The sequence below is a fragment of the Scyliorhinus canicula genome, chromosome 12 (genome assembly GCF_902713615.1).
Source record: "Scyliorhinus canicula chromosome 12, sScyCan1.1, whole genome shotgun sequence".
NCBI classification, from domain to species: Eukaryota; Metazoa; Chordata; class Chondrichthyes; order Carcharhiniformes; family Scyliorhinidae; genus Scyliorhinus; species Scyliorhinus canicula.
This window is the reverse complement of record NC_052157.1, coordinates 134,370,577-134,394,253: the sequence shown is the minus strand read 5'-3', so window position 1 is coordinate 134,394,253 and position 23,677 is coordinate 134,370,577. Positions and strand designations below refer to the sequence as shown.

The window sequence follows — 23,677 nt, the reverse complement described above, 5'->3', positions numbered from 1 at the left end:
TGATGTCCTGGAGCTGAGATAATTGACCTCCAACCACCACAGCCATTTTCTTTTGTGCCAGGTATGACTTTTTATTAATTTGCTTGTGAAATCTAATTGGGTTGAAGCAAATGGAACCTACTTTACTCTCAGCAATTGGTAAGAGTGCTAACTGAGGGTGTTCCTTGCATCAATCTATTTTCGTAGCCACACCCATAGGACATTGTATAGAACCCATCACAGAACTGTAAGAGCTTCTCCTTCAACACTCCAAGAAACCATACCATCTTGTATGGTCAGCTGTCTAATCTATACTTGCAGACAGCTGAAAGAAGCTACAATACTGATGGAAATGGATGACTGCAAACCTGAAATCTATGGTACGGAATCTAATTCAGATTATTCGTAAATAATGTAACAGGCAACATTAGGTAGAATGGGACACAAATGACAGAGCTTAATTAGACAAGCAAATCACTGAGCCATTAACATGTCTCTGCGGCAGCCACTATTTGACTAACACAATTAGTATCTAGTGCTGTTGTCCATGGGTAAAGATCTGGAATAGTGTTTTTATTTTTGTCATGCTCCCACTGCAACGTTAATATGACAGGGGTTCCTCTGTTGTCACGACACAGTGGCCTTGGTTTTGCGGGACTGTTTGTCATGAGCGCAAATCCCGTAATGCCCACGGGACATCTCACGATGGGGCAAAAATGGGAACTCAGACGCGATGTTCCTGGCCATAAACTTGATTATCATTAAATTTTAAATCATTTAAATATACTGCACGCCGTTGCTTCCAGGGATTTTGGATGTCCCCCCCCCCCCCCCCCCCCCCTCCCCCCCCCCCCCCCCCCCCCCCCCCCCCCGATCCTGCTGGTGGGAATCACTAAACTGGAATCCAGTCATGATGGTCTCGCCAGGGGCTTGGAGGTGAGTGTAGCCAATGGGTGGTGATAGTCACCATGGCAGTGCCAACCTCTTACCAATTGCTGAGGGTACAGTAGGTTCCATTTGCTTCAACCCAATTAGATTTCACAAGCAAATTAATAAAAAGTCATACCTGGCACAAAAGAAAATGGCTATGGTGGTTGGAGGTCAATTATCTCAGCTCCAGGACATCACTGCAGGAGTTCCTCAGGACAGTGTCCCAGGCCTAACCATCTTCAGCTGCTTCATCAACGACCTCCCTCCCATCATAAGGTTAGAAGTGTGGATGACTGAGCAATGTTCAGCACCATTCGCAACTCCTCAGACAATGAAGCAGTCCATGTCCAAATGAGGAAATGGGGTGGGGGGAGGAGGTGGGTGCAGGGGCAGGGACTCCAGGGACCCCGATGGGATTGGGGGGGGGAGAGTTCCCACTATGTGCAGGTGCAGGCGATGTTGGTGGGGTGAGGGGCACCGGAGCCCCGATGCCGGCGATCCTGAGGTGGGGGGCATTGAAGCCTTGATACTGGTGATTTTGGGGGTGGGAGGTGTGAGGCAAGGGCCATTACTCCTTGAAAAAAGTACGGTGGCACAATGGTTAGCACTACTGCCTCACAGCGTCGAGGTCCCAGGTTCGATCCCAGCTCTGGGTCACTGTCCGTGTGGAGTTTGCACATTGTCCCCATGTTTGTGTGGGGTTCTCCCCCACTACCCAAAGATGTGCAGGGTAGGTGGATTGGCTACGCTAAACTGCCCCTTAATTGGAAAAATGAATTGGATACTCTAAATTATTATTTTTTAAAAGGCGCCCCAATCTCTGTAGAGCCAACTTGACATCAGCATTGGCATGACAGTATTTGATCTTGTAGGAATGTGCAGATAAAATTAAAAACCATCGTTGAAGTTGGGGGGGTCTCCATATCACAGGGGTCCCTCAATGATGGAGGAGCCCAGCACATATGTGCAAAAGACAGCTGAGGCATTCGCAATACTCTTCAGCCAGAAGTGCCCAGTGGATGATCCATCTCAGTCTCCTCCGGAGGTCCCCAGCATCACAGATGTCAGTCTTCAGCCAATACGATTCACTGCACATGATATCAAGAAACATCTGAAGGCACTGGATACTGCAAAGGCTATGGGCCCCGACAGTATCGCAGCAATAATACTGAAGACTTGTGCTCCAGAACTTTCCACACCCCTAGCCAAACTGTTTCAGAACAGTTACAACAATGGCATTGACTCGGCAATGTGGAAAATTGCCCAGGTATGTCCTGTACACAAGAGACAGGACAAATCCAACCCAGCCAATTACCGCCCTATCGGTCTACTCTCCATCATCAGCAAAGTGATGGAAGGAATCATCAACAGTGCTATCAAGCGGCACTTACTCAACAGTGACCAGCTCACGGACGCTCAGCTTGGGTTCCGCCAGGGTCACTCAGCTCCTGACCTCATTACAGCCTTGGTTCAAACTTGGACAAAAGTTCTGAATGCCAGAGGTGAGGCGAGAATAACTGCCCCTGACATCAAGGCAGCATTTGACCGAGTATGGCATCAAGGAGCCCTAGCTAAACTGGTGTCAATAGGAATCGGGGGGATTAGGGTTTCTACAGATTTCAATTGTTTGAAGATAATGACAGCTTGTACATCTCACCCTCTCTTTTGCATAAAGTTACGTAATAATAATAAATCTTTATTGTCACAACGTAGTGAAACGGAAGGGGCTCAATTGCATAGCCTCCAAATTCGGGCAGGGGTCATGATGCATAATCATCCTGCACCCAATTGGAACAATGCAGGTCGTCTGCAAACTTCATGCTGAACTTCTTCAATCAGATTGCCCGGCTTAAAGGTTAACTGAGAAGGACGAGTAGATTTTTCAGGAAGAAACAGAGCCACCTGATCTGACACTAGCGCCCACGTACACTGGCACCGTGTGCCTTGGAGGGAAGTATAGAGTTGGAATCTGCATGTGGTGACTCAGATGAGGACTTTGATGTGATGGCCTGTGGGAGAATGCCAATGAACATGTGAACCAAAATGTTTGGCTCATTGGCAAACCTGCCAGAGAGCCTGCCGCCACTGGCAAGGAGGAGGGAAGAGTTTCACTCCAACTTGGCACAGAACGTTGCGCAGATTCTGGAGTTCATCCTTTCCAATGTGCAAATATGGCCAACTCCCTGAGAAGACTTGTGGACACAGCTGTCATGCAGCATTCAGTGGCAGTGTCCCAGCTCGATTACGAGCACAGACCAGACCCCAACAGCGGCTTGGGTACAGGACTGAAACCCCAATATTCTATTTCAATTTTGTAAGACTGTTTGACAAGGATACCTTGCTCTAGGAGCGATTGCAAATATATATCAATGATTTAGATTCGGCAACTCAATGTGTTCTCTCCAAATTTGCAGATGACATAAAGCTGGGTGGGAGGGTGAGCTGTGAGGAGGATGCAGAGATGCTTCAGTGTGATTTGGACAAGTTGAGTGAGAGGGCAAATGAATGGCAGATGCAGTATAATGTGGATAAATGTGAAGTCATCCACTTTGGTCGCAAAAACGGGAAAGTCAGAGAATTGGAATAGAGGAGCAGGGGTGCCTTGCTGCAATTATACAGGGTCTAGGTGAGGCCACACCAGGAATATTGGCCAGAATACTCCAGCCGTTGGGATTCTCTTTTCCCGCCAGCAGCGCACTGCCTCTTGTGGGTTTCCCGGTGGCATGGGGTGGCATCAACAGGGAATTTCATTGGCAAGCAGTGGGTCACTGAGAAACACATGGCTGTGGGACCAGAGAGTCCCACCCATTATGTGCAGCTTTGCTCTTATCTGAGGAAGGATGTTCTTGCTTGAGGGACTGCAGAGAAGGTTTACCGGACTGATTCCTGGGACGGCAGGACTGATGTATGAGGAGAGATTGAGTCAGTTAGGATTGTATTCACTGGAGCTCAGAAGAATGAGGAGGATCTCATAGAAACCTATAAAATTCAAACAGTATTAGACAGGGTAGATGCAAGAAGGATGTTCCCGAGGGGTGTGTCCAGAACCAGGATCACAAACTGAGGATCAGGGTAGACCATTTAGGCCATCAGGGTAGACCATTTAGACTATTTACCCTGATCAATGAGATGAGGAGAAATTTCTTCACCCAGAGAGTGGTCGGCCGGTGGCATTTGCTGCCACAAAAATCAGTTGTGGCCAAAACGTTATATGTTTTTAGGGAGTTAGATGTAGCGGCATGGCGGCATAGTGGCTAGCACTGCTGCCTCACAGCTCCAGGGACCCAGGTTCAATTCCAGCCTTGAATGACTGTCCGTGTGGAGTCTGCACATTCACCCCGTGTGTGCGTGGGTTTCCTCCGGGTGCCTCGGTTTCCTCTCACAGTCCAAAGAGGTGCAGGTTATGTGGATTGGCCATGCGAAATTGTCCCATAGTGTCCAGAAGGTTAGGTAGGTATCTGAGTTACGAGGATAGAGTGGAGGTGTGGGCTTAAGTAGGGTGCTCTTTCCAGGGGCTGGTGCAGACTCGATTGGCCAAATAGCCTCCTTCTGCACCGTAGGGATTCTGAGTCCATGACTGAGCACTTGGGGTGAAGGGGATCAAAGGATAGAGGGGGAAGGTGTAGATCAGTTTACCGAGTTGGATGATCAGCCATGATCATAAAGAATGCCAGAGCAGGCTCAAAGGGCTGAATGGCCTCCTCGTGCTCCTACTTTCTACATTTCTATAAACCTTGGTGGCAAAGGACTGACCCCCCACAATGCCAGGGTGATGGAGGATGCAGCAGCCTGCCAAGCACTGGGGCAACCGCCCACGCCCAAACATCCCGAGGTAGCCCGCTCATCGCTTCAGGAAGCAATGGATTGTTTTGTAATATTACTTGTTTCAGCGTGACTCTCCTTTTATGAGTGTTGGCCAGGTGTGATGGGGTTGCAAAGAGCAGTCATCAGCCACTGAATCAGCAAATAGCTTTCATCATTGGAAACCCACCCTCTGCTGCAGCTTGCTGGCTCAAAGATGGCTGGAATTGAGGACTGGTGCATGATGAAAGCATCATGACTACAGCTAGGATAGATTTTCAGCAGCATGATGGTCACACACAAACCGCATGTTGATTAGGTGGTACACTGCATGGTGACAGCACAGCTTCCAATTCAAATGTGAAGCCACATGCATGCAGCCAATGCTTTCCTTTGTCATGGGGACACTCTGGGCGGGATTCTCCGATAATGCGGCTCTACGATGGCGTCGTCTGGCCACTAGGAGCAGCGATCCTGCGCCGCACCCCGGGGGCCAGCACGGCACTGGAGCACTTCACGCAGCTCCAGCTGCCAATACGGGCGCCAGCACGGGCATGCACATGCACGCCATGGCTGGCGCAGGTCCGTGCATGCGTGCCACGGGTAGGCACAGGTCCACACATGCGCGTGGGTTGCCGTCTCCGTGTGGCCACCGGGCAACATGGCGAGCCCTACAGGGGCCTTACATGGAGGAACATAGGCTCTCTCCCCCCCCCCCCCCGGAAATTAGCCCGCCCACTGATCGGTAGCCCCCCGATTGCGGGCCTGGCCACCGTGGAGGCCCCCCCGGAGTTGGATCCCCCTTCCCCCCCCGCAGCCAGAACACTGAGGTCCAGCCGGATAGGACCACACGCGAATGGCGCCGGTGGGACTCGGCCGAACTCAGTGGGCATTTGGCCCGTCGAGCGCGGCGAATCGCTAGGGGAGCCGCGTTGAGCGGCCCCTAACTGGCGCTGCGGCAACCGCGGCGGTGCCATTGCCGCTGATTCTCCGGAGAATCGGCAGCCCGGTGTCAGATCGGAGAATCCCGCTCCCTGTATCCTGGACAAGCCAAATGCAGACTCTTCTTGCTTCCCTCTGTTTAGAGACAAGGCTATAAGGTGCATTCTAAACAAAAACTGAAAACGCTGGAAAATATCAGCAGGCCTGTCAGCAACCATAGAGAGAAGTTTCCAGTCGGGATTACCCTTCGTCATCTGATGAAGAGTCATCCAGACTCGAAACGTTGGCTCTGTTCTCTCTCCACAGATGCTGTCAGGCCTGCTGAGATTTTCCAGAATTTTCTGTTTTTGTATCAGATTCCAGCATTCAAAGTAATTTTCTTTTATCATAAGTTGCATTCTCCTCGTGTCTCTGTGACCTCCCAGATGCTACAATGGATGGTGAAATGAGATATGATGGCAATGTCACCTATCGCAGCCTGGAAGGATGTGAATCATAGGATTTCTGCAGTGCAGTAGACGTCCATATGGCCCATCGAATCTGCATTACCCTCCAAAAGAGCATCCTACCCAGGCCCACTCCCCCATCCTATCCCTGTAACCCCACCTAACCTTTGGACACAGAGGAGCAATTTAGCATGACCAATCCACCTAACCTTCACATCTTTGGACTGTGGGAGGAAAGCGGAGCACCTGGAGGAAACCCACGCACACAGGGGGAGAATGTGTAAACTATACACAGACAGTGCCACGTCCCTGGCTTTGGGAGGCAGCAGTGCTAACCACTGTGCCATCGTGCCACCCATGCTGGTGTAGAGATTCAGGGGCACCCTCACATTGGCAATGACTGACAGTGGCATCCTTAGCTAAATCGCTGGCTTTGAAAGCAGACCAAGGCAGGCCAGCAGCACGGTTCAATTCCCATACCAGCCTCCCTGAACAGGCGCCGGAATGTGGCGACTGGGGGCTTTTCACAGCAACTTCATTTGAAGCCTACTTGTGACAATAAGCGATTTTCATTTCATTTTTCATTTCATTTGTCCTGCTTCAAGATTGTGAGTCCAGTTCCTTGGTGAAGTGCAGCCACTGAGCACACTGCTCCAGGCTGAGATGTAGGTAAACGTGCTCCCTGAAGGCTAGAGATGGAGAAGGCCTCTGGCTCAGAATTCTTCTCCTTCTTCCTCTACAAGCAGCTGAGTTTTCTCTGCTGCCTCTGCTCCATTTCCCCCTTATGCTCCAGGTCAAGATGAAATGCAGCTACAGCGCTCATTACTGGGAGCAAGCAGTGTGTTCAGAGCCATTTAGGAGCACGCAACTCCTTCCAAATGAACAGCACCAATCCTTGCTGTCTTACCCAACTTTTCACAAACTTTTCACCTGATCCGCGGGCGGACCTGTGCCGTGGGGGCAGTCTATTCCTCCGCGTCGGCCGCTGCGACAGTCCGCAATGGCCGACGCGGAGATGAACCCCCCTGCGCATGCGCTGGGATGACGCCAGCACAAGCTGGCACTTCCGCACATGCGCCAACTCGCGCCTGTTGGCGTGGCACCAAGCCCCTTCCGTGCCGTCCGGCGCAAACCACTCCGGGGCCGGCCTAGCCCCTGAAGGTGCGGAGGATCCCACACATTCGGGTCGGCCCGACGCCGGAGTGGTTCATGCCACTCCTTCACGCCGGAGTTTACCGCCCTGCCGGTTTTCGCAGAATCCCGCCCCATATTCTTGCTTCTGATTTGATACATTTTCTATTGTAATACAGCACATTGTTTGCCACTTTTGTTTTTAATGTTTTGTTATTCAGTTGATCTTTCTTCACACTGTACTTTTTTTACACAGCATCCAAGGCACAAATGGGGTAACTTAGCTTAACATAGCAAAAGTTATACCACAAGATTTTTACACATGAATCTACCAATTGTTTTTGAATTGATCTGTGCTAACCATGGGATATTATTACATGATTAGAAGGGGTGTAATCAGATTTGTGAATCACATTCCGCAGCATGGAAGGCAACCATAACACTTCAATTTAAAAATGAAATTTTAACAAAGTACATGTTCCGGAACAGGCCAAGCTCTTAGCCCCTGAACAAGCCAGGGACTCCTCAGCTTCCATCAAATTCCTTGGAGATGTCCCCTGGTTAGTGCTACCCAATCTCAATTTTATTTTTTCAGTCCAGCCATTTGGCAAATCCGTCAGAAACTATGTTAAATAAAACATACAACAGTTAACGAAAGTCAAGATTCATGAATCATTTACTTGGTCTAAATATTGAGATTAGCTGTGATTCAATAATGGTACGTTACATTGAAGAATAGTGACAGGAATGCAAAGGTATTGCACCCGGTTCATAGGAGGAATTCCTACCTTGGTGATCATCCAGTTTTCCTATTGTCTCAATCTGTTCCACCAAATCGTTCGAGTTCCATGTGCTCATTTCCAGCAGAAGAACATTTTTACCTTCCACCACCTCCTCTGCAAATACAGACCATAATCACAATGAAAACTGTGACTCATACTCTGCAAATGTCATTCAGTTCCATCGTGGAACTATTGTTTGCAAATGTCATTCGACTGCTTAGGTTGAGTTCGCTGTTTAAAACTTTGAAAGATTCAGATGTGATGGCAGAATTTTCAGAGCATCTGCAGCTGTACATCACGAGATCAATGAATCATAACAGAGAACATTCTGTAGCACCGTATGCCGTTTAATGAAATTATTGCAATTAAAGTTCTTCAACAAATTAATGTTTAAAATAATATAAATATATAATCAAACACAATGCAACTCAACGCATGCATTCTTCAGTTTGCTGTTAAATGGTTTTGACTCAAACACACCAAAATGGTTGTTTATAAATGTTGTCTGCTTGTAGTTTGATATCCACTGACAACTGATATCAGCAGATGGTTGCACAGCACCATATTATCACTTACTTCATAGATACTAATTATATTCAAGCCATAAACTTCTTATCTGTAACACCACCAATGTTGTCGCAAAAAATAAGTCATCTGAAAAGAAAAACTGAAGCAGTCCACATGCAAATGCAGCAAGCCCTGGACAATATCTAGGCTTGGGCTAAGTGTCAAGTAACATTTGAGTCACACAAGTGCCTGGCAATAACCATCGTCAATAGGAGAGAATCAGGCAATCATCCCTTGATGTTCAAAGGCTTCACCGTCACTGAATCTCCCATTATTAGCATCGTGGGAGTTACCATTGACCTGAAATTTAACTGGACTAGCCATATGGATACTGTGGCTACAAGAGAAGGTCTAGGAATCCTGCAGCGAGTAATTCACCTCCTGACTCCCCAAAGACTGTCGATCACCTACAAGTCACAAGTGTAATGGAATGCTCTCCACTTGCCTCAATGAGTGCAGCTCCAACAACACTCAAGAAGCTCGACAGCACCCAGGATAAAGCAGCCCACTTGATTGGAACCCTTCCACAATCATTCACTCCCTCCACCACCAACACAAATAGCGGCAGTGTGTGCAATCTACAAGATGCATTGCAGGAACTCACCAAGGCTCCTGAGGCAGCACCTTCCAAACCCAGAACTACTACCATCTAGAAGGACAAGGGCAGTAGAAATATGGATACACACCACCTCAAAGTTCCCCTCCAAGTCACTAAATATCCTGACTTGGAAATATATCGCCCCTCTTTCACTGTCGCTGGGTCACAAACCTGGAGCTCCCTCCCTAATATCACAGTGGGTGTACCTAAACCACATGGACTGCAGCAGTTCAAAAAGGAAGCACACCACCACCTTCTCATGAGAAATTAGGGATGGGCAATAAAAATGCTGTCCTGGCCAGCGAAGCCCACATCCCATACAAAATAATGAAAACAAAATCATAATCATTCTTATTTAAAAAGCTAATGTCCTTTCAAGAAATTTTCAAAGTGAATATGGCTGATGGGAACAATCTACTTTTGAGATCACCAAAGGAAAATATTGAAGATGTTGGGAATCTGAAGTAAAAACACAAAATATTTGAAATATTTAGCAGGTCAGGTAGCATGTGTGAGGCAAGAGTAATCCGAGCTTCTGTGGGAGTCAGTGAGATAATAGTGGATATATATTTATAAAGTGGGAAGTTTTTCTAAGAAAAGTTAGAGGTTAAATTTCAAAAGAAATATTCAGGTATAGCTTGCAATTCACTTGTGCTAAAAAGTGGCTACGTGTTTTATAATCAAAGTGGTTCCATGTGGGAATGAGAGACAGCAAAAAGACATTGATTACCTATCTGCTGTTGATTATGTTTGTCTGTTTGTTGTGATCACTTTGTCATAATATACACACAAGTATATGATGGTGCATAGACAGACACTGACTGACACATTGAATGACCAATCAACACACAGAACACAGCAGCCAATCACCAGACAGGACACGGCCACTATAAAGCCAGAGGGCACTAGTTTTCCCACTCTCTTGGGATGCAGCCTCTGAGACAGCCAGTGCCCATGAGCAACACGAACATCCGCCATGTGCTAGCAGGATAGTCTGGTCAGGTTAGCCTTAGGTCTCCAGTCAACTTAATATAGTGTCAACCCACAGTGCAAGTATGTTTAACAGCTCATAGTTCAATAAAATAGAGTTGTACTTCTACAAGTGTTGGCAGCCTGTCTCCCTCACTGCTATGGTAAACACAGTCCTCGCAAACCCATCATACCCATCACATCACACTTCAAAGATTGCATTCAGCAGAAAGAGTGTCTGTTATATCTATGCGATATTGTGTTGTCGCATGGTTACTTTAAGTGTCTAGTCATGTGATAGATTGTGACGCCATTGGCTCCTTCGCTGGCTTTGCCTTAGTCTAGATCAGGCCTTTGTAAAGTTCACAGCCATCTAATAAAGCTTTGTTGATTATTGCGTTCAACCCCATGTGCTTCAGCATTCCATTCTTTTATCTTGCAAGAATAATACACAACAGTGCCTTACAGCATCTTAATTCGAGTACTTTTTTTTAAAAGTTCCGCTTCGCAGCACTTTACATAAGAATTACCATAATCCTCTTGCAGAGAAAGTTGATGCTCCACTTAGCGACAACTGTTGCCCGGAGAGGACGAGTCAGAAACCGGATATGGAAAAAGAGGGCAGACATTACTGGATTCATTCCCCTTGCAACATGGTGGGCCTCATACCTGTCACTATCCCAGGATGCGGTCCTCATTAGAAATCCAGGCAACAGGTCATTTCCATAATGATGGTGAGACAAAAAACATAAGGCTCACCTGCAGGAGGACAGGTGAGTCAGGGGCTGCAGAAAATGTTGGGAGAGGGTGCCACCAAGTTACAGATTCCCAATATAAAGCCCTCTATGAATTTTAAGGGGGGGGGGAGTGGGCTGTAATGTGGGGAATTTGGTGGTAACAGCAGAGAGAAGGAAAAAGGCTTGCATCCATCTTTCCAGAGGCTGATGCTGAAGTGCTGTTGTCGGAAATCAGGAAAACAAGTGTTGGATTGGAAGGGAATAAGCATAGCAGACCTAATTTTGTAAGAGTTGATTGTTACTGTAAAGAGTCTCAAAATAATCAGGTATGTTTCCCTTATGATTACTAAACCAAGATTGGAACTTTACTCACTGAGTGGTTCGAACATGGAACTTGCTACCACGTGGATTTTTAAAATTTCATTCACGGAATACGCGTTTCACTGGCAAAGCCAGCATTTATTTCCCATCTCTAATAGCCCCGGAGTAAGTGGAGGCAAGCTGCCTTCTTGAATTACTGCAGTCCATGTGGCATAGGTACACCCAATTTGCTGCTAGGGAGCGAGTTCTTGGTTTTTTTCTCAGCAACAGAGAAGGAACAACAATATAGTTCCAAGCCATCTGTGTGCGGCTTGGAGAGGAACTTGCAGGTTGGTGGTGTTCCCATGTGGCTACTGCCCTTAGTCTTGTGATTGGCGGAGGCTATGGGGTTGGTCCTATTGACAGAACCATGGCAAATGCTGCAGTGCATTTTGTCGATCGTTAATACGATCCGCAGTCACGATGCACCTGTGTGGGAGGGACTGCACATTAAAACTGGTAAATGGTGCAGCAATCAAGTGGGCAGCTTTATGTTCGCTGGTGACAAGTTTCTTGAGTGCTGTTGGAGCTGCGCTCATTTGAACAAATAGGGAGTATTTCACTGTGAAGAAAATATTATTTCTTCATATTTCTGTGGTATTCTGTAAAGCATAATTGTGGGGGTTGTGTGTGTGCATTTCTCTCTGTATGTGTGAATAATTTAATTAAACTAGGTTTAACTGCAAAGACATCAGAGAGTCATGAACACCTCCCAGTCCATCACACAAACCTGCCTCCCATCCATTGACTCCATTTACACCTCCCGGTGCTTGGGGAAAGCGGGCAGCATAATCAAGGACCCCTCCCACTCTGCTTACTCACTCTTCCAACTTCTTCCATCGGGCAGGAGATACAGAAGTCTGAGAATACGCACGAACAGACTCAAAAACAGCTTCTTTCCCACAGTTCCCGGACTCCTAAATGACCCTCTTATGGACTGACCTCATTAACACTACACCCTGTATGCTTCATCCGATGCCGGTGCTTAAGTAATTACATTGTATACCTTGTGTTGCCCTTTATGTATTTTCTTTTATTCCCTTTTCTTCCCATGTACTTAATGATCTGTTGAGCTGCTCGCAGAAAAATACTTTTCACTGTACCTCGGTACACATGACAATAAACAAATCGAATCCAAGGTTTAAAGAATTAAAGGAGTCTTCAGTAAAATCAGACATCTGGAATGGAGATGACCTGGTTAAAATGTGCTACATGTAAACACAATGTGGGTAGAAATTTGCATGAGGAGACAAGTGAAGATTTCGATTTTCAGCTGTTAACCTTCAAAGGGAATTAAGGTTTTACAATTCAGGAAAGGTCATTGATAAATTTGGGAAAGGTTATTAAGCTTTATTTGACCCAAGATTTGGGGAATGAGAGAATAGAGAGCATGAATGATTTATATATTTTGAAGACTATTACGATCAGAAAGATATTGTGAACAATGATTTTAAAAATGAAAGAGAAAAAATATATTTAAAAAGAGATTGGAAGCTATGCTAGAGGCATGGCCATGTAAGATCCTGAAGAGAGTGCTGTGCTGAGACTGTGAAGAGGTGACCACTCTCCAGCCACCTTATAAAAGTATCTACTTGTTCCAGAAGGTTTTGTTTAAAGCTTTGGAATCCTCTATAGCAGAGTGGGTGCCTTGTGGTAAATTTATTAGAATATTTAAGCATTAGATCTCTATAGGGACTGTTGCCTAAAAGATTGTTTGTTTTTGAGTCAGACCAAGTAAAAATATTTTGGGGAAATGTTTGCAAGACAAATTCTAATGTAATCTTGTGTTTAATTTTCATTTACTTTTGGTAATAAATGCTTTAATTTGGATTTAAAATCTCCTAAAGAGTTATTGGAATTTTTGACTCCTGACTTCGTCATATGTAACTTCTCACAACAGAATACAAATTGAAAACTGTTGTAATAGCTTGCCAAGTTTCCCTTTGGAATTCCATCAGCAAGACATGTACCACCTTCCACATCATGGCATCACATGCTTGCTTTGAGTGTTGGTGATGGTGGACATGTTTTGTGGAGTCAGAAGGTGAGTTACTCTCCGTAGCTTACCCAGCCTCTGACCTGCTCATGTAACAACTGTATTCATATGGCTAGTCCAGTTCAATATCTGGTTGAAGGTGATCCCTAGGATGTTAATAATAAGAGTTCTAGCAATAGTGATGGCATTGAATGTCAAGAGGAGATTCTCTCTTATTAGAGATGGTGATCATCTGGCACTTGTGCGGCACAAAGGTTATGCCTCTTATCAGCTGGAATGTTGTCCAGGTCTTTCTGCATGCAGACATGCTTTCTGAAGAGTTACAAATGGGACTGAACATTGAGCGATCATCAGTAGGCATCCCCACTTTTGACCTTATGATCAGAGAGGTCATGATGAAGAATCTGAAGATGATTGGGTGTAGGGCACTGCCTTGAGAAACTCCTGCAGTGATGTCCTGGAACTAAGATGATTGGACTCCTTTTCATTTGTGCTAGGGAGACGCCAACCAGTGAAGAGTTTCTTTGTTATTCTGACTGATATCAATTTTATAAGCCCTTATTGATCCCGCACTTGGTTAATTGTTGCCACAGGACATACCTGTGCAATTTTTTCAAGTAAATGCCAGTGTTATAATTGCGCTGAAACACTTGGGGCGCGATTCTCCGCACTCCCGACGGTGCGGAGAATAGCGTGGCTCGTAAAATTTTACAGCCACACTGTTCCGAAGCCCTCCCGCTATTCTCCCCCCCCCCCCCCCACGCCCGACTCCCGATACGAATCGCTGCCGCCGTTTTTTTACGGCCAGCAGCGATTCTCAGTTGATGGATGGGCCGAGTTCCCAGCCCTTTACGGCTGTTTTTACGAACGGCAAACACACCTGGTCTGGCCGTTCGTAAAAACGGCCGTAAACTGTCGATTTTTAAAACCATGGCACCGATTGGCACGGCAGTACCACGGCCGTGCCAAGGGTGCCATGGGCCCGTGATCGGTGGGCACCGATCGCGGGCAGCGGGCCCGATGCCCGCGCACTCTTTGTCCTTCCGCCGCCCCGCAGTATCCATTCGCGGGGCGGCTGAGGGGCATCCCAGCCCGCGCATGCGCGGGTTTCGCGCAAATGCGCGATGACGTCATCCGCGCATGCGCGGGTTGGAGTCTTCCAATCCGCGCATGCGCGGCTGACGTCATATGATGCGTCAGCCGGCGCTAACTCTGGCAAGCGGGCTTAACGAAATTTGTTAAGCCTGCGATGCCGGAGTTTACGGCGTCGGGATGCAAGCCCCGACCGGGGACCAGAATCGGTTCCCGGTCGGGAAGTGGGGGGCTGGCGTCAAACCCGCCCGGATTTGACGCCAGCCTTACGATTTCTCCCCATATGGGAGAATCGCGCCCTTGGTTTGGGATGCAGCAAATCCACAGGGCTTTAGGACTACAGCCGCGATGTTGTTGAACCCATAGGTCTGGATTCTCTGCCTCCATTTTCAGTGTGCAGGTAAGCCGGTGGGGGCGGATAATCCAACAGGAGTCCCAAACAGTTTTTCTGCCCGAGAGGATTTCCCATTCCTGTTGTCCCTGCCACCTGCCAATGGCACAGTGGGGTTCCTGCGATGAATATTTGGGAACCCCATTGCCATAGATTTACGTAACATTAGCAAGCTTCTCACTTTGTCATCCCCAATTTACAATGTTAAGAACCTCGTTGGAGTTGGATGTAAGAGTATCCCAAAACCCAGAAGGGTAACTTGGAACATCGGTTCTTAGTGGTGAATATTTTCAAGTTGGTAAACTGAGAGAACAATATGTGAACCACGGACGTATAGTCTAGTTATTGTGTGACCAATTAATTAAGAATATTTATTAACTTAAAAGAAAAAAAAGCACACAAGATTATAATTGATGCGACCATCAATTCACTCGAGACATGACTAGAAGTAAACCGGGGCTTTAATCAACTTAGAACAGTGCCTGCCTGCGACTTAACCAGTACTGAGAACCGCCTACAGGTCGACTGCTCTTTATACCTCCCTTCAAGGGAAAAGCCATGGGCGGAGCCCATACATGCCCCAACATGTTCCCCTATGGATAATGCCATACAATGGCCCATAGGAGACGCCCACAAGGGCAACAGCATAGCCCAGAAACAAATACAAAGGCAACAGCACAGATACAAATACACTGGTGGATTAATAGTATAATACATTCACCACAATAATACACTACAACATTTAATTATACAGATGGTTATACACACATTACATGAAATTACCCCTTGGCTCACAACTACCTATGTTCCCTGAACCCTTTGTTCCCAATCAGCATCCAATATTATATAACTTGATGAGCTAAATCCAGCAGATAGTTACCACCTGCAGGTTACTTGCAAAATTTGGGAAAACTGTCTTCAGTTTCAGCAAAGGCAAAATCTGCTACTTCTTTTGGGGGACTGTTTATGCAGCTGCGTGTGGTCCTGATGATAGCTGTGTCTATGTCTCCAGTCATTGTGCTATGGATATAGCCTTCTTTCCATTTGATGTTATCAACCCTGTGGAGGCGGCTTTTAGCATATACATGTGAATTTCTCTCCACTTTGAAGTTACCTCTTCTATATCTCGTTGTTTTCCTCAAGTCACATAGGTAAACACTTGCTTTTCTCCCTGATATGCTAATTTGCATCTCAATCTCTTCAGACCATTGACTTTATCAGCTCTCTGGTTTACTTTATTTTATCCCAATTTAATCTTAATTTTCCTCAATTCTTTACATGTTCCCTCTTTTTTAAAAATTAATTTGAAAGACAATTTTATTTTTCAACCATTTCTTATCAGTTCTACCATATCAAACATTATAAATATTTACATGTATGATAGTAAAATATACCCCAAAGCATTTACACACAAGGGGCGAAATTCTCCGACCCCCAGCAGGGTCGGAGAATCGCCTGGGGCCGCCGAATAACCTGCCCTCGCCGTGGCAGAGATTCTCCGCCATCCGGGAATTGGCGGGGGCGGGAATCACGCCACTCCGAACGGCGAGGGCCCTGCGGCGATTCTCCGGCCCGGTTGGGCCGAAGTCCCGCCGCTGGGAGGCCTCTCCCGCCGCCGAGGTTTGAACCACCTCAGGTGGCGGCGGGATCGGCGCCGCGACCGGGCCCCCGGGGTCCTGGGGGGGGTGCAGGGCGATCGGACCCCGGGGGGTGCCCCCACGGTGGCCAGGCCCGCGATCGGGGCCCCCCGCTCAGACTCCGGGGGCAGGATTCTCCCCGACCCGGCATGACGGGGGGTCCCGGCGTAGGGGAGTGGTGCCAACCACTCCGGGGTCTGGCCTCCCCAAAGGTGGGGAATTCTCCGCACCTTTGGGGGCTAGCCCCGCGCCGGAGCGGTTGGCACCAGAAGACTGGCGCAAAACACCGGCGCCAGCGGCCTTTCAGGCCCGCCGCCCGGCAGCGGGGCTGGCCGAAAGGCTTTCGCCGGTCGCCGCATGCGCGATGTGTGTTTCTCTTCCGCTTCCGCCATGGCAGAGGCCGCGGAGGCGGCGGAGCAGAAAGAGTGCACCCAGGGCACTAGCCCGGAGTCTGAGCGAGGGGCCCCGATCGCGGGCCTGGTCACCTTGGGGGCACCCCCCGGGGTCCGCCGATTGGGGGCATCGCCGATCGGAGTGGCGTAATTCCCGCCCCCGCCAATTCCCGGGTGGCGGAGAATCTCTGCCACGGCAGGGGCGGGATTTTCGGCGGCCCCAGGCGGGTCGGAGAATTTCACCCGGGCCAGTGCCCCGGGTGCACTCTTTCTCCTCCGCCGCCGCCACAGCCTCCACCATGGCGGAAGCGGAAGAGAAACCCACATCGCTCATGCGCCGGTGGTGACGTCAGTGGCAGCTGTCCGGCGAAAGCCTTTCTGCCAGCCCCGCTGCCGGGCGGCGGGCCTAAAAGGCTGCTGCCGCCGGTTTTTTGTGCCAGTCTTCTGGTGCCAACCGTTCCGGGGCAGGGCTAGCCCCCAAAGGTGCGGAGAATTCCCCACCTTGGCGCCACTCCCCTACGCCGGGACCCCCCGTCACGCCGGGTAGGGGAGAATCCCGCCCCAGGTTCCCAATAGTCTCTTTTACATTCAAGGCAAGAGGCTGGATTCTCCAAAAATGGTGCTATGTCCCCACGCCAGTGTGAAAACATTGGAGTTTTACTCTGGAGATGCCTTAAAAATATTAGCAATTATTCTCCTACCTGCAGGGGGCTGGCTGGGCCCCGGAGTGCTTCTCACATCTTCAGCTGCAGATAAGGGCCCGCGCACTTCCGGTTCCAAGTCCGCGCATGCGCCCGGCAGCAGCCTCAAGCGGCCACGCCGCACGCGATGGCGGACTCAGCCGGCGGACCTGGACGAGGAGAGAAGGTCCCAACGATCGGCCCCACACCGCTACATCTTGCACGCCCGATCGCCACCCCGGCCACCCATGAGGCCCCCCCCAACCCCCCTGGGACTTGCTCCCCCCGCCCTCCACCAGGCTGGCTGCGGACTGCGGACTCAAGGTTCCCTATCGGCAGTATGTGATTAGAACCACGGCGTCGGGAACTCGGCCAGTTTTGCCTGGAGAATCGCTGGGGTGGGGGTTTCTGTCAATGGCCACTAAGCCGTGCCGCGTAAACCACGCTTGAGCAATTTTCCGGGTCCGGAGAATCGCGGGAGCGGCGGCGGCTACGATTCCCGCAAAAGGTCGATTCTCCATCACCTTCTCCAAACGCGATGTCGTTGCAGGGCTGCAGAGAACCCCGCCCCAAGGCATTTGCAATGACATTTTCTCTCCTGACCACATGAAAGATTTTCAAATTAGGCAGTTGCAGTAACAAACTCCATCTAAATAACCTAGTGTACCAATTGTGAAACCTCTCCAGAAATCTTGGGGAATTATGGGATGTATATCTAATTGTTTCTGCTGAATTACAGGCAACATAAATCTCAAAATGTTGTAATGCCAATACCAAACCTAAAGTCTCTTTGTAAATTGTTGAGGTGGATTAATTTTCCTTAAGAAATTCCTCACAGGCTTCTGAATTCCAAGTTCACCTTCCTGTGACAACAAAACCCCCACACCAATGTAACTGCCATTCACAGCCAGTTTGAACTGTGTTTCATCATTCGATGCGGCTCACACTAGTTCTGTTATCAATAGCATTTTTAAATGTTCGAATGTAGTCTGGCAGGCCTCCGTCCAGACTTCTTGTTCTATTTCAAGAGTTCTTTTGGTGGTGCTACCACACTGCTAAAATTTGGCACAAGCTCATGATAAAATCCACTAATTCCCAGAAATCTTAAAATCTCTTCTTGTTGACGACTTCCGGTGAAGGCCATGAAGGAGTAGGGTGGCTCCCGCTCGGGTCGGATCTTTGGACCTTTTCCCCGATTTTTTCTCGGATTTTACTTGGAGAATTGATCGTGGACGCAACCGTAAGGAGGAGTCCCACACCAGTGCATGGATAGGCGGAACAGGAGTGCCCGCAGGGGAAGAAATAGACAAACAGAGAAGGCCTGGGTTGAAGCTGCAGTGGGAAAAAGCATGGCGGACGGCCAGACTCCTGGCTCGACGACCCAGCAGTCGACAGAGCAGTTGATGAAGTTTATCCAAGAGGACTTCCCCAAGCAGAAACAGGAATGCTTGGACCCGACTCGGGAATCGATTGCTCGGCTGGAACAGAGATTGGATACTCAAGATTGGGCGATCCAGAATGTGGAGAAGGCACTGACTGAGCAGGAGGAACACCAAACCGCAGTGGAGCTGGAGATGGGGATGCTGAGAGACCAGCAGAAAAGACTCCGGGAGAAGGTGGAGGACGTAGAGAATAGGTCCCGCCGGGAGAACTTGAGGATTGCTGGTCTCCCGGAGGGATCCGAAGGAGCGAATTCAGGGGCATATGTAGCGGACATGCTCGAGAAGCTAATGGGGATGGGACGTTCACCTGACCCTTGGAGTTGGACAGGGCGCACAGAGCACTAACGAGGAAGCCGCGTGTAGGTGACTGCCCAAGGGCAATGGTGGTGAGATAGCACAGGTACCTGGATAAGGAGCGTATTTTACGGTGGGCCAGGCAGACACTGAGCTGTAAGCGGGAGAACAACATTCTGCGCATTTACCAAGATCTGAGCGCGGGTGTAGCCAGGGAAGAGCGGGATTCAACTAAGTAAAGTCGACCCTTTTCAAGAAGAAGGTGAAATTTTGACTGCTGTATCCGGCCTGTCTTTGCGTCACCTATGAGGAGCAACATATCTATTTTGAGTCGCCCGAGGAAGTGATGGAATTCACCAGAAGGAAAGGGCTGGCAGGGGACTGAGATGTTTGAACTTTGCTGCAGTGTTCACGTTAAAAATGTTTTTCCTTTTGCGCTATATTTGTAATGCCTTCTGTATCGATCCTGGAGCTGCCGTGTATTTTTGTAAGTTAATGTTTGCATTTGTACTGGTGGGGGATGGAGGTGTGAATTTTCGATGTGGGGTTTTTCTTTTCTTTTTGCTTCTTTCAGTTAACTGGGCTGGGAATGTTTTCTCTTGTGTTATGGGCCAGGGTTTAGAGAACACCAAAGTGTATAATGGAGTTCACCTGACCCACAACTTTTAATAGATTGTGGTATGGGGGAGCACACGGCCCACTCTACAGGTGTGGTACAGCAGAAATAGAAAAGTAGTTTTTAAAGCAATACAATGTTTATTCTATGAACTCAAGTTAACCTTTTTAAAACATACAGTGAACATCTTAGCAACCATCAATTCAAATACAACCCCCAAAGAATACAACACTAAATAATCCTTAAGCTATCCTTTTAACATCCATAAGACTTTAAAAAAAAAACCTTTAAACAGAAGCACATCAGGTTAAAGTCACTACTAAGAGCAGTTATTATTTTTAAATCACCAAAGGATCGATTTACAGTCTTTAGATTACAGAGAGAGAGAGACTCATATAACCTTCTGGCTGTGACTGCAGCTGTCCAGCTCTGAAAATGAAACTAAAACACACCCTGCAGCAAACAGCCTAAAACAAAAGTAAAAAGCTGACAGACAGCCCAGCTCCACCCACTCTCTGACATCACTGATAAACACTCATTTTTTAAAGGTACTCTCACGTGGCACTTGAATATGTCTGTCCGAGTGGGGGAGGGGGGAACAATAGGTGGGAAAATGTTTGGCGCCATGGGCGGGGGCTACCAAGCTAGCTGGGCGGGCTGGCTCACGGAAGCGCAGTGGGGTTGAACAGATGTTATGCTTGTTGAAGGGGGCTGTTTTTACTGTGCTGTTATTGGGGGTGGGGGGGGGAGAATTGCTCTGCTGAAGGGGGAGGGACTGGTGCTGGGGACAAAAGGGTGTTCGGGGACAGAGGCTGGCTGGGGGCAGGCCTGCAGGTGCGCGGGGCGCAAGCTGGAGACTGCCCTAAGAAAGGTAATGGTTGATCAGTGGAGGGGGGCGGTAAGCCCCCGGACCAGGCTGATCATGGGGAACGTTCGAGGGCTAAATGGGCTGGTTAAGAGGGCACGCGTGTTTGCGCATTTGAGGGGATTGAAGGCAGATGTGGCAATGTTACAGGAGACGCATCTTAGGGTAATCGATCAGACTAGACGAAGGAAGGGGTGGGTCGGGAAGGTATTTAATTCGGGGCTGGACTCTAAGACAACAGGGGTCGCGATTATGTTTAATCAGCGAGTGTCATTTGAGGCGGGAAGAATAGTTGCGGATGTGGGAGTCGGTACATCATGGTTAGTGGGAAGCTGGAAGGGCTGCCGGTGTTACTCATGAATGTTTATGCGCCAAACTGGGATGATGTGGAGTTTATAAGGAGGACGTTGGGGAAGATCCTGGACCTGGACTCCTATAAGTTGATCATGGGGGGGGGGCACATCACCACAGTCATTAACCCAGGGCTAGACCGGTCGAGCTCAAGGACAGGCAGGGTGCCAGCAATGGCGAAGGAGCTGAAGGGGTTTATGGAGCAGATGGGGGGAGTGGACCCATGGAGGTTTGGGTGGCCGAGAGTGAAGGAGTTCTCTTTCTACTCACACGTACATAAAGTGTACTCCCGGATCGACTTTTTCTTCTTGAACAGGGCTTTACTGTCAGGGGTGGTGGACACTGAGTATTCAGCGATCACGGTCTCAGATCATGCCCCGCAGTGGGTGGACTTACAGGTGAGCAAGGAGGGTGGCCAACGCCCGCATTGGAGATTGGATGTCGGACTGTTAGCGGATGAGGAGGAGTGCAGGCAGGTGAGGAAATGCATCCAGAACTATCTGGAAGTTAATGACTCGGGGAAAGTCTGGGAGGCACTAAAGGCGGTGGTCAGAGGGGAGCTGATTTTGATACGGTCCCACAGGGAGAAGGTAGAAAGAGCAGAGACGGATTGACTGATAGAGGAAATACTTCAGGTTGACAGGAGATATGCGGAGACCCCAGAGGCAGGGCTTTTAAGGGAACGACGGAGGCTACAGGCGGAGTTTGGCTTGTTAACTACAGGGAAGGCGGTGGAGCAGCTGAGGAAGGTGAGGGGGGGGGCGGGACAATATATGAATATGGAGAGATGGCCAGCAGAATGCTTGCGCAGCAGCTCAGAAAGAGGGAGGCAACCAGGGAGATTGGGAAAGTGAAGGACAGAGAAGGGAACTTGGTCGGAGATTCAGCTGGGGTTAACAGGGCGTTCAAGGAGTTTTATAGCAGGCGACATGAGTCGGAACCCCCAGCTGGGCCGGAAGGGGTGAGGCAATTCTTAGGAGGGCTGAGGTTCCCAAAGATGGAGGAAGGGCTGGGGGCCCCGATTGGGATTGAAGAAATAGCAGAAGGGCTGAAGGCCATGCAGTCGGGTAAAGCCCTGGGACCGGACGGGTACCCAGTGGAGTTTTATAAAAAGTGTTCTGGGATGCTGGGGTCGCTGCTGATGAGGACATTCAATGAGGCAAGGGAGAGAGGGGCCCTTCCCCTGATGATGTCACAGGCACTATCTCACTGATCCTGCAGTGGGATAAGGACCCGGAGCTATGCGGGTCCGACAGACCGATCTCCCTACTAAATGTAGACGCCAAATTGTTGGCTAAGATATTGTCCTCTGGGATCGAAGACTGCATTCCGGATGTGATTGGGGAGGACCAGACGGGATTTGTTATGGGTAGGCAGTTGTTGACAAATGTTAGAAGACTGTTGAATGTGATCATGATGCCCCAGATGGTAGGGACGTAGAGGTAGTGGTCGCAATGGATGCAGAGCAGGCATTTGATCGGGTGGAATGGACCTATCTGTGGGAGGTGCTGGGGTGGTTTGGGTTTGGTCGGGGCTTCATCGATTGGGTCAGGCTGCTGCATCAGGCACCTGTGGCGAGTGTAAGGACGAGCAGGTTGACATTGGGCTATTTTAGGCTGCACCGGGGGCCAAGGCAGGGATGCCTCCTCTCCCCGCTGCTGTTTGCGCTGGCCATAGAGCCGCTGGCAATTGTGCTGAGAGCCTCAAGGGGCTGGAAGAGGCTGGTTCGGGGAGGGGTGGAACATAGAATCTCGCTATACGCAGATAACCTATTCCTATTTGTTTTTGACCCACTAGAGGGCATGGGAGAAATTATGAAGATTCTGGAGGAATTTGGCCGGTTTTCGGGGTATAAACTAAATATGAGGAAAAGTGAGATGTTTGCGATCCAGGCAAGGGGGCAGGAGAGGCGACTGGGGGAGCTGCCGCTTAGAGTGGTAAGGGGAAGCTTTCGGTATCTAGGCATCCAGGTGGCACGGGAATGGGAACGCTACATAAGCTAAATTTGACCCGACTGGTGGACCAAATGAAGGAAGACTTCCGAAGGTGGGACATGCTCCCACTATCACTGATCACTGGCTGGGAGGATACAGACAGTGAAAATAACGATCCTTCCGAGGTTCCTGTTTGTTTTTCAGTGTCTCCCCATCTTTATTCCACGGGCCTTTTTTAAAAAAGGGGATCCCTGGCTTTGTATGGACGGGCAAGACCCCGCGAGTAAAAAAGGGGATGCTGGAGCATAGCCCGGGGGGGGGTGGGGGGGAGCGCGGCGTGGGAGCGGGTAGAGGCGGCATCATGTAAGGGCACGGGTTTGGGGGCACTGGTAACTGTGCCTCTGCCATTCTCTCCGGCATGGTACTCCACCAGCCCTGGGGTGGTGGCGATTCTGAGAGTCTGGGGGCAATGGAGGAAACATTTGGGAGCAGAGGGAGCATCGGTCTGGTCTCCAATCTGCAATAATCATCGGTTTGCCCCGGGAAGGCTGGATGGTGTGTTTCGGAAGCGGCAAAGGCCTGGAATCGAGAGGATGGGAGATCTGTTCACAGAGGGGAGCTTTCCCAGCCTGAGGGAGTTGGAGGAGAAATTTGAATTGACGGGAGGGAATGAGTTTAGGTACCTGCAGGCGCGGGACTTCCTACGCAGGCAGGTCTCAACCTTCCCGCTCCCACCAAGGGGGAT

General features: G+C 49.1%; 1 protein-coding gene across 6 annotated transcripts in view; it reads right to left on the bottom strand.

The window, feature by feature from the left end:
* The window catches only part of pitpnm3 (PITPNM family member 3), an 856,450-nt gene that overhangs the window by 452,691 nt on the left and 380,082 nt on the right, over positions 1-23,677 (bottom strand). For 4 of the 6 annotated variants that reach the window (XM_038814215.1, XM_038814216.1, XM_038814214.1 and 1 more), the window contains one exon: positions 8,018-8,125. The exons of 1 other annotated variant lie outside the window; for it this stretch is intronic. In XM_038814215.1, the coding sequence (XP_038670143.1) occupies positions 8,018-8,125 (108 nt within the window). Of the gene's footprint in view, positions 1-8,017; positions 8,126-17,451; positions 17,471-23,677 lie in introns of those variants that run through there. One more of the 6 variants, XM_038814219.1, reaches the window with a different exon arrangement.